At 31.3% G+C, this 16,540-nt stretch overlaps 1 protein-coding gene across 2 annotated transcripts in view; it reads left to right on the top strand.

Annotated features, from left to right (window-relative positions):
* The first annotated feature begins 5,046 nt into the window (after positions 1–5,046).
* Positions 5,047–16,540, top strand: part of LOC145331728 (uncharacterized) — a 133,133-nt gene continuing 121,639 nt past the window's right edge. For both annotated transcript variants that reach the window (XM_080176547.1, XM_080176548.1), the window contains exon 1: positions 5,047–5,265. In XM_080176547.1, coding sequence (XP_080032673.1) covers positions 5,095–5,265 — 171 coding nt within the window. In that variant the 5' untranslated portion in view covers positions 5,047–5,094. The remainder of the gene's footprint in view (positions 5,266–16,540) is intronic.

Raw genomic sequence — 16,540 nt, forward strand, 5'->3', positions numbered from 1 at the left:
AAGGCTCGGCAGCTGTGATTATGTCACCTGTAAGTTGCAGGGGAATTATTTTTTTTAACTTTAAAAAACAGCTAAACCTCTACTTAATTTGTATTTAAAAATTTTGTATCCTCCCCAAATTGGGGCTTAAATCAACGACTGCCGAGCCCTTATTAAAATTTCATAGGGTTTGAATGGACAAAAGTCATTACATTATATTTTTAACAAGACGAAATATTCCGAAAGTGCAGAAAGGATTTTTAAGTACTAAATAATTAATCCAGAGCTCGATCTTTAAATCGTTTATAGGTGATTTAAACCGGGGCGATTCATTTGGCGCACCATCAAATTATTAATATCAATCTTTAAATCGAATTTGCATGGGCGATTTGAATCGGGCAGTGGCGCGGGCCCGGCGCGGCAATGGCACTCACCGAGTGCCATTGCCGAACCAAATCGGGGTGATTTGTTTAATAAATAAATATTTTTTTTTTAATTACTTTAATATTTTATTGCAAAACTATCGTGAAAACATTTTTATAGTTATTTTTAAAATAAATTATATATTAATGTTTTATATAAAATACCATACGGACACAGCATTTTATATAAAATACCTTACTGACACTGCTTAAGTAATAAAGTTGTACTGGCGCGGATCGATATTTTAGTGAGTGCGCAGGCGATTTAACAACACCGTGCCGAAAATCTTTTAAAAATCCAAGTTTTATAGGCGCGCTGTGGCTTAACACCAACGCACCTACGGTTTACCTCTGAATCGCCCCGGTTTAAATCACCATAAAAACGATTTAAAGATCAAGCTCAGGTAAATCCATTGTATAAGACAATGGAAGATAAAACTAAAGTACACCCTCAATTAGGATAAACAAATTTGCCCACTCTATAGATTAAAATTATTAGCGGAACAGTTTGGACAATAAAGGTTTATCAAGATTTATTAAAAGTTATAAAGCCAACAAATGATAAAACTTGTCAATAAACTTTGGTTACTAGTCAAATTTACAGTCCAATGCCCCCCCCCCCCTTATTTACGGTTTACAAGTCACGCTTGTGAAAATAAAAATGTGAAGAAGTTTTGCTACTAAAGGCATGCTTAAACTCTTTAATACCCTTACCATATATAGTATTGTATTAATCAGAGTATAAAATTGAATTAAAGTGTTCAATCAACTCAATAGGTGTTTGTTGCTCAAAAGAATGGGATATAAATTAACAAAAATAAAGAAGCTATTTATAGTGCCTATAAAAATGACGTCATACATTACAAATGACCAATGATAGGCCAATACACAGACTAAATTACAAATGACAGGCCAGTATAGATTTTAATTGGCAAATGGTAGGACAGTATAATGTCATTTTTTAGGCACTAAAATCTTCATGATATTTTATTTTTATTTAGAACCCTTTTCTGTTTTTGCAGAGGGTTTATTTTTTGGTTATCTAAGTGTAACAATCTTGCTATGTTTAAATTCAATGGACAATGAGCTGCAATTATATTCTTGTAGAACAGGGTTCTATTAAACAACTTAACCGATATAAATCTCCTTTACAATGTAACCTATCATAGGTCCTAGGAAGGTTTGTATGTTTTTTGGGGGGAAGATAACATCACCCTTCTAGGAGTAATCGCAACCCCCCCCCAAAAAAAATACAGAAAAATATAAAGTACTTGAATTTGAAATAAAAAAGTATTCTTGAATTACTAAGAGAAAATTATTTTTTTACAGACCATTTTACAGTAATAGTAAGTAATTGTAAGTGCATATTTATAAAATTACAATTATGTAAAATTGTTTTATAATAATTTGATGCTTTTATTTCATAATTTTATTAATGCAAAAACTGAAACCTAATAACTTAATTAATTTTAAAAGATATATTTTTTTTTGTAAGGTATATAACATTTTTTTTGGAATACAAGCAAAACAAGTTTTTTTTATGAACCTAGCTACCCAAGTAATAAAGTAGTTAAAATGACTTGAAAGAATCATCATTTAATCCTTTTTAAAAAAATACATAAAATGTTTTTTTTTATCATAAAATGTATTTTTTATGACTTAACGACAATTATGTCTATAATGGACATTGTTGCAAATAATCCTTATATCAAAGTAACATGAGGTCTTTATGTGTGTACCGAAGGATCTCGCTTACCGCTGGACCGATTTAGTTCTCCTTTACAGCGAAGCTCCATCTAAAGATTCTTTAACCTGACTAAAAACGATAACCCACTGTCCCTACTGTCTGAGAACAATATCAGCAAAATTTCCTTTTCACAATATCCACATATACTATATCCATTTTCCCCGCCCACCTGTAACACATATATAATAATAACAACTGGCAATTTTTACCCAGGAAAAAAAGGGAACGAAGCTCTGATAAAAAAATGGAATAGTCTAATTATAATGGATATATTACTTGGATTTTACATCAGATTTTCATGTTCTCAATAAAGTGAAACACGAAGCGGGCTAAAATAACGATTTCTTCCTTTAATTCCCCTTTAACCCAAATTCTCTCCTCCTACTGGAGGAACAAACCAATACATGAGTTCCATGTTAGCAAGCTAAATTGACGACAATTTTTCCCCCGTCATAATATTCACGTACAATCTACATCCATTCGAAAAATACAGATTTTTTTTTGCTTTTCCCTTTATCTCTCTTTTTGAATTTAATCTGGGTCCTTTCAATAAATTAGGATAGTACTTTACTACCTTCTTTGTTAAGATTTGTGTACTTTTAAATTAAGATGTTAAATCGAGGACAATTATGCATAGAGAGAGAGAGAGAGAGAGAGAGAGAGAGAGAGAGAGAGAGAGAGAGAGAGAGAGAGAGAGAGAGAGAGAGAGAGAGAGAGAGAGAGAGAGAGAGAGAGAGAGAGAGAGAGATTTTTATATTCGTAGAAAGCGGTTTATAATACGATGCTAGACATAGTTTTTTCGTATGGATGAGAACCGGTTCCTATCCACCGGATTCAAATGAATACGAGAATAGTTATTTCTCGTATCGTATTATAAACGGCTTTCCGCGGATATAGAATGTACAATTATAAGATTAAAACTAGTTTTTTTAGCCGCGTGGTGCCGAAGGCACCGGCTAAAACACTAGTTTTAATCTTATGATTGTACATTTCTATATTCGTAGAAAACTGGATATAATACGATGCTAGACATAGTTTTTCGTATTCATGAGAACCGGGCCAAGAAAATTCAACTGAGATATTGTTTATTTTTTCTCCTAAACTTTTGAAAACTTTGAGCTAGTTGAATTAGTGTAAAAACTGTAAAATTCTCGACTTAATTTTAACTTTTACAAATAAGAAAAGTTCTTTTTATATTTTAAGTAGCGTAGCTAGTAGCTACTCTATAAGTACGTCCATTTGATTGTCATGGTATTCTCGATCTGTCTTTCCCCCTGTCTCCTTCACTACCTCCCTCTTTCTCTCTCACTCTCTCTCTCCCTCTCTGTCTCTTTCTCTCTTTCTCTCTTTCTCTCTCCCTCTCTCACTCTCTCTCTCTCCTCTCTCTCTCTCTCTCTCTCTCTCTTTCTCTCTCTCTCTCTCTCTCTCTCTCTCTCTCCTTCTCTCTCTCTCTCTCTCTCTCTCTCTCTCTCTCTCTCCCCCTCTCTCCCTCTCTTTCTCTCTCTCTCTCTTACTATTCTGTGTACTAAATGATGTATTAACTACGGAAATAGTTGTTCTTGTTTGCTTTGCAAGATTTGCCAACATTTTTAATAATTTTTTTCTATTTCAGAATAAGATCATTTTAGAGCATAAACAGACAGACTAAAACACTTATTTTAAAGAAGCCTCGCTACTAAAAATGTTGACTTTAATAAGTATTAAGTTTTGAAATAATTGTAATGTCTTATGGTAAGTCAAGCACATAAAATCTGTGCTGCCTATAGTAGGTGTTTCTACATTTGCGCCAACAAAGTCGCAATTAAAAACAGCATTTTATTTCTAGACATGTTTATACAGAATAATGAATAAGCATAAAGTAGCGAGGTTGTTATTTATGAAGCTAAAGCATAAAATATTTGATTGCAAGACCTTTGTCTGAATGTTTCATACTTTTAATGTAATCAGTTGCAGGGAAGGAGTGTTATTACACCAGTCCCCAAAGTTTTATAGTAACTTTATTCGGGGACTTTAATGAATTTTGATTGGCTGAGTCATTAATTCGAATGTTCAAATGTCCACTAATTGTAATTTACAGATGGGGTAATTTTGTGCATCATTATTGGCTATATACATCAATTTATCGGCCATTGTCTTATTCCTTTAGATCTCTGATGTTTGCTGCCTGGTTTGATTGAATAAACACCATAGTATAGTATTTCTAAACTATTTATATAATTTCATTATTAGAATGCTACTCACATTTTTATAAGGATTGGACACAGTATTCTAAAAGTTAGAACATTACACCGTTTAATATCTTATTTTTAACTATTGCCTTCGCTTCTAGCAAACAACATTTACATTTTTTTTTGTTCTTTTAAAGTTGTCTAACATGATCTTTCGGGACACACACACTTACAACTTTTAATCTTACATATTGGAATATCTATAACTTGCGGCTAAGTTGTTGTTGTTGTTAAAAAGAAAAATATTTCCAGAAGCGATTTATCTTGGGAAGGTGGTGAAACCCTCCCTTAAAATAGCTATAAACCTTCCCAGGGCCTATGAGAATCTAGGGTTATCGAGATTTTAAGCTACAGACATACAGACATCCTGTTATTTTGTTGAATAGTTTTATTACTACTTGCGGAAACGCCCCTAGAGGCCTCTAGAGGTACGTAAAATGTTAAGATCAGCTGTTTACCAAAAAATATTTTTTTTTTCGCAGATAATTGGGAGTTGTTATGTTTTCATTTGCGATTTCTCTTGGAAGGGGGTTGGAACCCTCCCTTAAAATAGCTATAAACCTTCCCAGTACCTATGAGAAGGCTAGAATTAGACAGACATCCTGTTATTTTAAAATAATCTTTCTTATTTATTAAATGATTATTAACTCATGTTTTATATTTCAGAATAATAAAATGTAATAATCGTTATTGAAACAAAATGTTAAAGTGATGTAATATGTATGATATTATTGAAAACAGTGAAAATAGTTTCAACAACAAAAAATCCGTGAAAATTTGTGAAGACGGCGGCGAATTTGCCAGTGAACCGATTGATATCGTTACAGTGAACAAGGATGGCGGTGATGTAAACGGCGGATTAAATGAAGAAAATTGTATCGCCTCGTCAAGGAATTGAGTCAAGTCTCAAAAATAAGTATAGCCTAGCCTATTGTATAAAGTAGTAAGGGTTTTTTTATTTTAAATAATTATTAAATTAATGAGTTCTTCTTTTTAGGGAAGCTTAACATAGGTCCATTGAAAGTTTTAAGCTATTTCATTTTTACATTCAAGCCTTCTGATGGTTTACTGTCCACTTCTTAGATTCCCCTCAATTGCTATCTGTTAATATAGAATAAACATCTTATAATTTAACTTAAAGTTGCAAAAAATCAAAGTTTTATGACTTTTCAGAACCTTTTATACATAGTTTCACATGCATAGGACAATTCATTATTGAAAATACTAGCCGCTTTATGTAATTTCTTTTGAATATATGTAAATTATTATAAACTTTAGTTTGAAAAATAATTTTGCTTATTATTTACCTAGATGATTTTTTTACCTAAAATCTTGGAGGTAATTTTAAAATAGTTACATTTTAATATCAGTAGGTATAGTCAAGACAAAACCTACTGTAAAACCATGTTAAAAACGACTCTAATCCACGTTTAACATCTTATTTCTTTCTTATAAAAGAAAGGTGACACATTGACGGAAAATAAATGACCTACATTTAAATACAGTTGGAGAAATTACTTTGTTGATAACTATAATAGCTAATTACATGCATAGAACAATAGAAAAATTCTTACCAATGTTAATGATTTTGCATAGATATTTATTCGACATTTATCAAATGAAAATTGTCATATACTATATGTATATAATAAGTTGTGTTTTTGTCACATTTATTTTCTACAAGTTGTTAAAATGCCAACCACCGATTTTAACAAGACATACACACATATTCTGTCACTCTCTCTCTCACTCACACTATCTTTGTATTCTTTTTTGTGCCAACAACAAAATTTTTGGCACAGGGCAAAAAAATCACTTTTGTATGTTCTAAAATTGTCTGATACATAAGTGCAACAGTACAATTTAAGGTTTGTATATAGCCTTTTCATGTTCAGTTATAAGCATATTTTTTTTGACTGCGGAAACCGCCATTAAGAACTCAACTTGTCGGGTCCTTTCTTGTGTCAACCAATTGCGGAAAACAGGAGTGTCACATTTAGTTTTATTGTCAGTATTTTATCTTTTTTACGGAACTTGTTTAGGAAGTCTTTTTTTAGGATATTAAATTTTCTATTAATCAGTTGACATCTACTGACAAGCCAATAAAAGACTTTATTTCTGTTTCCAAATTGTTTGTCGTGATATATGCCTGAATTATACCCTTGGGGACGGTTGGTAACAACCTGAGAGAGAGGGGACAATGGGTGGTTTATTACGCTAGTCGCCCGAGGTTTTACGATTACGTTTTCTTATTCGTTGGCTTACATACTTTTGGGACTAAAATAAATTTTGATTTGTGTTCAAACGTTTCAACCACTAATTGTAATCTACAGAAAGAGTAATTTTTCGTATCATCATTGGGACGGTTGATAACAACGTAAATTCCTTTATAGTAGATCCCCAGGCACTAACATCCAAACTATTGCAGACAACCAACCCTTTAATAGCATGACCTTTGTCTTTAAGTCCTAACTTAAATAATGACCATATTTGTAAAGTGAAGTTAAAACTGCTAAAATTGTAGCTTTTTATATAGCGTATAAAAATGACGTCATACTGGCCTATCATTGGTCAGTTAAAATGTATACTGACCTGCCATTGGTAAATTAGTCTGTGTATTGGCCTATCAGTAGTTACTTATAAAGAGCTTCCTGAAAAGTATATTTCACCAGTCTCAAATTAAAAGAAATCTACTAAAAAGTTTTATCTAATCAGATCGAATCTTATTCAGAATTGTAATTAGCTAAATTAATCGTTTCAGCTATCTAAAATTTTAATGCAAATAATTTGCTAATTGTTGAAGCAAATTTTCTTTTATTTTATCTTCAATTCTTTGTCTTTTCTTATGCACAGAAAGGTCTTAATATTATCTAATTATGCAAAAATTAAAGAATAGTTATTTATAGCATCGTATTATAAACAGCTTTCCACAGATATTAAATAGAAAATTTATAAGATTAAGACTGGTATTAATTTTTTTTTAAATATTTGTGAAAAATTGTCTGAAATTCAATGCTATACATGGTTTTTCAGTATGGCTAAGAACCAGTTCTTTTCCAATGGATATTCATCGTTTTCAAAGCTATACTGGAATAGTTATTTCTCGTATCGTATTATAAACGGCTTTCCGCGGATATAGAATGTACAATTATAAGATTAAAACTAGTTTTTTTAGCCTCGAGGTGCCGGAGGCACCGGCTAAAAAAACTGGTTTTAATCTTATGATTGTACATTTCTATATTCGTAGAAAACTGGATATAATACGATGCTAGACATAGTTTTTTCGTATGGATGAGAACCGGTTCCTAACCACCGGATTCGAATGAATACGAGAAAACATATTATATGCTACTCAATTGAGTTGGAAGCCGCAGTCGCAATCGCATTAGCCGCGCACAACGGCTATCAGCAGTCGCCAATTATATTTCAGAAATCTGATCTTTAGCTTAGCTTATCTCCAGGGAGGGAGGGGACATTGGGCTGTTATTACACTAGTCCCCAAAGTTTTATCATAACGTTTTCTCATTTGTTGGCTTGACAACATTAGGGACTTTTATCGAATTTAGAATGGTTGGTACATTAAGTTGAGTGTCCACAATTGTAATCTACAGAAGGGGTATTTTTGTGTATCATCATTTGGGATGTATATAAATTTATTTGCCATTATCTTATCCCTTTAGATCTCTGTTTGGCCTATCTCATTACAAGCAATAATTTATAGAATAAAGAAATATAAACAAACTAAAAAACAAAAAACATAAACATTGCTTTACAGCAGCGCTGCTGCTTTATAACTGTAATGTGTCCGTACAAAAATTGCCAAAATTTAAAGAGGAACCTATCGAAAGCAAACATCTGACGCGTTTAATAGTTAAGAGGGGTGGTGGTGGGTTAGGGTAAACAAGCTTTTAATCATGGATGCTGTCTCATTATGTATATCAATGGATATATAATACGTGGATAGAGTAATACATTAATAATATGCTACTTCCAGCTGGCTAGTGGTAACCCCCATCCCCTCCTCTCCTTTTAGAGTAAAGAACTGATTAATAAATGATGGCCATTTTAGCAGTAATAATAAACTTATTCTGTATCCAATGTTGAAAAATTTGAAAATTTCTTTGGTTTTTGATTGAAGCCTCAGCTATGGATATTGCAATCATTGTTTATGAGATAAAGGAGAGACATACTTTTAATACTATCTTCAGAAATCTAATATCTGTCGTGCTAGAATTTCTTTTGTCAACTTAAATATAATTTGTCTGTTTCTTCTTTAAATAAATGCCAGCGGCTGCGCCCCTAGAGTCACCTTAGGGGGGGGGGGAGGGGAGTCGAACCCCTACTTTTAATTGTAGTTTAAAAAAAAAACTAAAAAAAATTCAGGGGGTCTTTTTTCTAGCGACGATTTCTTTTTGGAGGGTAGCGGTACCTTCCCCCCAAACAGTTATAAAACTTCCCAGGACATGAAAAGCTACATTGTAAAGGAGAACCATATCGGTTCAGCGTATAGCGAGATCCTATCGGTAAAGACTGACACTCAGCGATCCTTATATTTGATACTTAAATGTTTAAGTTAAAACTTTAGCTCTTATACGTTTATTTCGTTTCCGTAGACAATAAATAACTATATACATTTTTATACAAAAATCTGTCTTTAATAAATCGGTTTTGGTGCTATATTGAAAAAAAACATTTAAATTTTAAGACCTTTTTTGCCAATGCTTAAGTTTTAAAGCTGTTCTAAAGATGTTTTTAAAAATTGAGTTTAAGTTTTAATTTAGTTTTGTAAGCTATCACAAAGTTTATTTAAACTTGATATTTTCCAGTATTTAGTTTTGAATAGAGAATTATTGACGTTTTAAATAGATTTTCAAAAGATTATATGAAAAAGTAATAATGAATTTAAAAGGGATCGGCAACCGCGCGTCAGCCAACTCTAGTCCGCAGAAAATTCAATTTTTGTAACTTTGAAAATAAGCTGGTTCTAAATGGATAAGGCAATGGCCGATAAATTGATGTAAATCCTCATTGCGGAAACACAAAATTACCCCCTTTTTAGATTACAATTAGTGGTTGAAACGTTTGGACACTTAACTAAAATGAACCAACCAATCGAAAGTTGTTAAGCCAACTAATAAGACATCGTTATTATAAAACCTTGGGAACTAGTGAAATATTTTTGTTTGTTAAAAGGTAATTTGCCTCTCATACAAGGAAAAAGACTTTGGAGACTAGTGAAAAAAAGCCCATTGTCCCCTCTCTCTTGGATGTTCTATTATGGCAATCCGTGTGAAAAACTCAGCGCTTAATTTGCGGCTTATGCTCGGCTGACGCACGGCTGCTGCGACATGGAATTTAGCTTTTTTCAGTATATTTTGAACTTGTTATTTTCCAGTATTTAGATTTGAATAGAAGAATATTGATGTAAATGGCTTTGACAACATTGATCCTTATCAATAAATACCAGGGGTAACGAGATTTTAAATTTAGTACCTAAACTATTTCCAGTATGGCTTCGAAACTGATTAATATCCAGTTGGTCGGACATGTTGAAAAATCATGTGTAACATCGAATTACAGACAATTTTCAGTGGATATTAAAAAAATGAATTAATTCCAGTTTTGTTAGGCCGTACCTTCTGCCCCTCGGGTCTAACAAAGATGGGTTTGATCTTATAACTTTTTATTTTAATATCAGCGGAAATCTGTTTATAATACGATGGTATAAATAACTCTTCTTGCTTTTGAGAAATATCACTATAATATTCTGAAAGCGTAATCAACATAGATACGATGCTATACATGATTTTTCAGTTGTATTGCATAAGATATTAATCGGTTTCGAAACCATATCAGAAAATGTTATTATTTATGATTGGTAAAAGATTCTTAGATTCAATATTCCAAAACCTACAGATTTTTTAAAAATATGACAATTTTTTTTCTTTAAAAATACAATTCATAAATCTATCTGTAAATTCCTGAGATATGAAGCAACACACAAACATTCTTTCTTTTGCTTTCTTTTGAGCATCTCCCATGGATATAAAGGGATAAGACAATGATGAATATATTGATATACATCTCCAATAATAAAACACTAAATTACCCCTTCTTTAGATTACAATAAGTGGTTAAAACGCTTGGACCTTAACTTAATGAACCAACCACTCAAAATCAATTTAAAGTTGCCAAAATAGTTAAGTCAACAAATAAGAAAACGTTATTATAAAACTTTGGGGACTAGTGTTACAAACAACTCAATATCCCCTCCTTCCCTGGGATCTCCTCAGCTGTCACTTGCCACGACAATTTTGGCAGTTCTAACAGGGTAATCAGTTGGATTCAAACAGAGCACCACAGGGAAGCACCTTATAGTGCCTATAAAAAATGACGTCATACGATACAATTGACCAATTATAGGTCAGTATACATTGTAATTGTCTTATTTTTTTATAGACACTATAAGCTGCTTAACCACAGTATCTGTTTTCTAACAAAAATTTGTTTTAATGTGCAAATAGTTTGTTTAAACAAATTTCCATATTTAAAAGTATACCTACTTAGTAATACACCATTTAAAATTATATATAAATATTATATGTTTAGTATAAAGGGAGGGAACATTGGACTGTTTATTATACTGGTACCCAAAGTCTTACAAACACATTATCTCACTTAAAATCTTTGGAAACATTTATCAAATCTTGATTGATTGGTAGTTGTTCAAACTAGCAAATATTTTCTCAATTACTTGAATTTATCGTCCATTGTCTTGTCACTTCAAGTCCCTGTCTTTTAGATTTTGTATCCACGGCTTTTAAAAGTATCTTTCTTTAAATATAATGTTGTCTGATTTAGATAAGGCCAGGAATGTAAGGATAGAATCAGAGACGTCCAAAATTTTTATATTTTGGGGTTCTGGGGTGTAAAATGAGGACTTTCTAAAATTTGAGGGGTTTACTTCCACCCTTGGGAAAATTACGGCGGGGAAAGACAGACAAAGCAATTCTTAGAGAAGATGCTTATTGGTCAAACAAATCTTTTTTTTTAAATTGCATCCAGCTATACGTTGGTCATAGGATGGAATTATGATGCTAGGGGTGCAGTCGCTAAAGTAGTAAGATTCTGAAATATCCTTCTGAACACTAAACCAACTAAGTTCTCTCTTCTAGAAAAGTTTCAAATAGGCCTTTGGAGGGTTTAGGATATTTTTTTACATCTAAATCTTTGGATGAATTTTAGAAATTTGACTGCCTCCCTCCCTCCGCAAGGGACGTAGCGGCTAGTACTTTTCTCTCTATTCCCACAATGATTTCGAAGGTGCTTTGACTTTTGTGTCAGAACCTAAATTGGGACATTGTTCATTTCATTACCCTAGGTTAGGTAACTTCATTTCACTTTTCAATAAAATCTAAAATGCAGCGGTTTTTGAGAAAATTAGATTTGAAAATTTCAAGTTAGATTTTCATCCCCTTGAGTTATTGCATAATCATGACAAGAAAAGCAAATATTATTTATTTAAAATTTAAACAACTTTGCTTTTATAAAGTTCTTCATAAAACCATTCCTGAAGGGAGTTAATTAATGGCCATTTTTATCAGTTGCTTTGCTATTGTCACGGAAATTCAGCCTTAAATAAATCATATAAAGAGATGTTTTATGAAAGACTTTATAAAAGCAAAGTTGTTCAAAATTTTAAATAAATAATCTTTACTTTTCTTGTCATGATTATGCTATAACTCCTAGAGGATGAAAATCTAACTTGAAATTATCAAATCTAATTTTCTCAAAAACCGCTGCATTTTAGATTTTATTGAAAAGTGAAATGAAGTTACCTAACCTAGGGTAATGAAATGCACTATGTCTTAATTTAGGTTCTGACACTACAGTCAAAGCACCTTCAAAATTATTGTGTTCCATGAAATTAGATAAGAACCATTCTCTATAGAAGAAATTAACCTCTTACAAATCTTTTGCATGACATTTCAGGGATCTAAAGGGATAAGACATTGGCCATTCAATTCATGTACAACCCCAATGATGATACAAAAAATTACCTCTTCTGTAGATTAAAGTTATTAGTTGAAACGTTTCAAAGTCAACTAATCAAAATTTTTAAAAATCTCCAAAGTTGGTAAGCCAACGAATAAGAAAGCGTTACTATAAAACCTTGGGAACTAGTGAAATAAACAGCTCATTGTCCTATCTCTCCATTGTTCTATTCAAATAAAAATTCGAAAATTCTAAAAGATTATTTTTATTTGTTAAAATGTATTTATGCCTATCTTACAAAGGATAAAAAAGACTTTTTTGGAGGGAAAATTATTTTCTTCTATTATTAAACAATTTTCTCTTGAACTATAATAAAATAATATTCAAAAGTTAAATAATCAGAAAAAAAAACATAAAAAGCCAAGTACGGTTTCTTATTCTTTTTTTTTTTTGGGGGGGGGGGGATGATGACATCTCCCTTTAACATTGATATTGATATGGAATCTTAAATTCTGTAAAAGCTGTTCTTTCAATTATTTTGTCAAAGAAGGCCGAGAAAATGAATATGATTGCTATTATTACTTCGAAACTGATTAATAGCCACTGGATTAGAACTGGTTCTTAGCCGTACTTAAAAACCATTTATAGCATCATATAACAGACAATTTTCCACGAATGTTATAAATGTACGAATGTTACGAATGTTATAATGTAATAAATGTTATAAAATAAATACCAGTTTTTTAAGCCCGAGTCATCGGCCCCACAAAACTGGTTTTAATCTTAGAATTATTTATTTTAATATCCGCGTAAAGCTGTCTATAATACTATACAATAAATGAATATTACAAGCATTTCTGAAGTGATAACTGTAAAAAAGCTACGGATTATTAAAAAAAACCTTCAGAAGCCATATAGTACTTGACAACGGATAGAGGTAGATAGACAAGGAATAAGCTGATTAAACCAGGGATAGAATGATAGATACAAGATAAGTAATAAAAATCTATGGATAAAAGGTCATGTAGATAAATAGTCTATGCATAAACACCCAAATTAATTAGAAATTGTATTTTCGGCTATACTCAAAAAACGCCTATCTCAGAAAACGCCTATCTCAAAAAACGCCTATCTCAGAAAACGCCTATCTCAAAAAACGCCTATCTCAAAAAACGCCTTTTTCATAAAATGCCTACTACATTTTAAAAAAAAATTAAGCCTAATTCATAATTAGTATTCAATAGAATAATAAAATACTTGTCATTCATGATCTCTTATCTAAAACACAAATAAACAGTTACTAAATCAACCAGTCAATAAACTATGTACAAAGATGGATAAAATGGTAAACTAAAGAGCTTCTATATTAAGAGAATAGGGATACTTTAGATAAATGGAAAATAGGGGAAAGAAGAAAATTATTGGATAGAGAACTCATTAGAGGAAAGGGTTTAATTGTTGAAGCTTATTCAAAAGTACATAATTTTTAATCTGATAAAAATAAAGTGGAATATAGGGATAAGACATTAAAATAAACTGACCCAATTTTTCCCCCAAAATATATCATCTATGGAAAGTAAAATTTAACAAAATGTAAAATTTCTTTATAACTTAAAATAATTATTCTAAACTATTTTTTTTATTTTGAGGAACAGCTATAAAATTCTGATAATTTTAAAGCATATCATACTCAATAAATATTTTTTATATTGTTTATTAAAATAAACTGACCCAATTTTTCCCCCAAAATATATCATCTATGGAAAGTAAAATTGACCAAAATGTTAAATTTCTTTATAACTTAAAATAATTATTCTAAACTATTTTTTTTATTTTGAGGAACTGCTATAAAATTCTGATAATTTTAAAGCATATCATACTCAATAAATATTTTTTATATTGTTTGTGTATGTTAATAATTATATAACATGAATATAAAATTTCTTTTAAGCATAATAAAAACTAGAAAAAAATTTTGTGTTTTCTAAACTATTTATACCTTCCTTACATCCTACCCAAATTTCACAACCCTAATTTGTACTTCACCCAACCCAAATTCCACAACATCTTTATGAATGGTTGAGAATAGAAAAATTTTAAATTGTGTTGTAAGTAAAATAACCGGTTTATGATAATAACAATAATAAAGGGGAAATTATTCACTCTTTTTTTAAGTGCAATTACAAATCCTAGCGATTTTAAAAGACCAAAAAGGATAAAAAGATTTTAGAATAAAATAAGCATAATATTTGTTTTATCAAATTCAAAAAGATTGTGAAACCTTCCTTCTCCTGTAGGGGTGAAGCCCTAAAAAGGCTAATGGCAAAGAAATTTTAAAAAACAATAAAAAAAAGAAAAAAATTTGAAGGTTTTAAATAATATAAATCACTATAAATAAATATAAAAAGTTATAATGAGTTATAAAATAAAGAAAATATCTAAAAACAAAAATGTAAACAAAATTTTCAAAATTCTCCCCTGAAACTTCAGAAAAAAGCCCCTAGAGGCTAGGGGCAAAGCCGCTAGTATGAAATAAAGAAACTTAAAACATGAATTCATTAGGTAAAAGTTATTTTTATTCAATTGTGATCAATTTTCAAAAAGCAAACCTTTGGGTAGTATATTATTGCTCAAAATGATTAAAAGAATTAAAAGTGCCTAAGGAATGTACAAGAGTGACTTCAGAGATAGATATTTCAATAAGAAGATTTATAATGTACATATTGTGCAAAATGTAGTAGGCATTTTTTGAAAAAGGCGTTTTTTGAGATAGGCGTTTTCTGAGATGGGCGTTTTTTGAGATAGGCGTTTTCTGAGATGGGCGTTTTTTGAGATAGGCGTTTTCTGAGATAGGCGTTTTTTGAGATGACCCGTATTTTCTAGTTGCATTTAAAGACGTTCAAGCTTTTATATTTTTTCGAAGGTTTGGGGTAATCTAGTGCTTTCTAAGATTTTATTGGGTCCGGGGGAAAAGGGGTGAACACCAATCTCCCCCATTGGACCTCACTGGTGGCATTGCCCATAGTTTCTAAGGGTATATGGGTATTTTTCAAGAGTCTTAATGCTAATTAAAAGAATATTGCAGACCAAGCGGCCAATGGCTACCGAAATATCACTGGAGTAACGAGCACATACACAAACATTGAGCTACTTTAAAGTTTCTATTTTAAGCTGACTTGGTAATCTTTTTATCCCTGGATAAAACAAATCCTTCTTCTACTTAATCCCAGATATGTATTAGCACTAGAGTATTATAATTATAGAATGATGAAAACAACTTGACTATCTGTCTACTATGGCTTTAAATTAAACCCGCGACTGTGCCGCATATACTTGTCGCGAGGTGATAGGTTAGATTGAATCTCGTCCCAGCACCGCGCCATAAAAATATACTCTAGAAGTGATTCCTATTGCTGCTATGTCAGGTGTGTGACATAAATAGTTAGAGTAGGGGAAATGCCCCAAAACAGGCGAAACTCATTACCATGCACAGTTAGGACTTTCAGACAAAGGACGTGAAATCAAAGGGTTGGTTGTCTAAAGGGCATCTGACCATATACATTTCATTGGCTCCAAAATAAGATTTGGTTGTGTATCACGTCAGAAAATGTTCATTTTAATTCAAGAAGTTACATTGGTAGTAAAACCCCTACTCGTATGGAACAATAACATTGTAATCTTCTGTTGTCATGATAGATTTAGATATTTAAATATAGCAGACAGCTATTTTTAAATAAATTATCATGTGTTCTAAATTTAAATATTTATTCATATTATTTAAACATTAAGTTTTTATTAAAAACATAATATAAAAATGATTCTATTTTCAGCATTTCAAATTAGTTAGACAAAAAATAGCATAAACAAAAAAAGCACTTTTAATAACAGATTAAGTAACAGATTCTTACGAAAAGTCTGTCTATATAAGTACAAATGTTTAAAATGGACATGCGGACTTTTTTTTTATTCTATAGAGTTTATAGAGGGGATGCGCTTTAAATCAAAATTGTACTTCATTGTTATGGGAATCATCATTAAAATTTGGTAAGTCGATTCTAACAAGTTAATTTTCAAAGCTTTTCATTAAGGACGGACAGAATGAAAAAAATGAATAAAAACCCCTTTGCATCAATTTTGATATAAACTTGAAATACTTAAGATATGTGGCA

This window comes from Acartia tonsa, chromosome 11, assembly GCF_053477335.1.
Source record: "Acartia tonsa isolate MP-2025a chromosome 11, ASM5347733v1, whole genome shotgun sequence".
NCBI lineage: Eukaryota > Metazoa > Arthropoda > Copepoda > Calanoida > Acartiidae > Acartia > Acartia tonsa.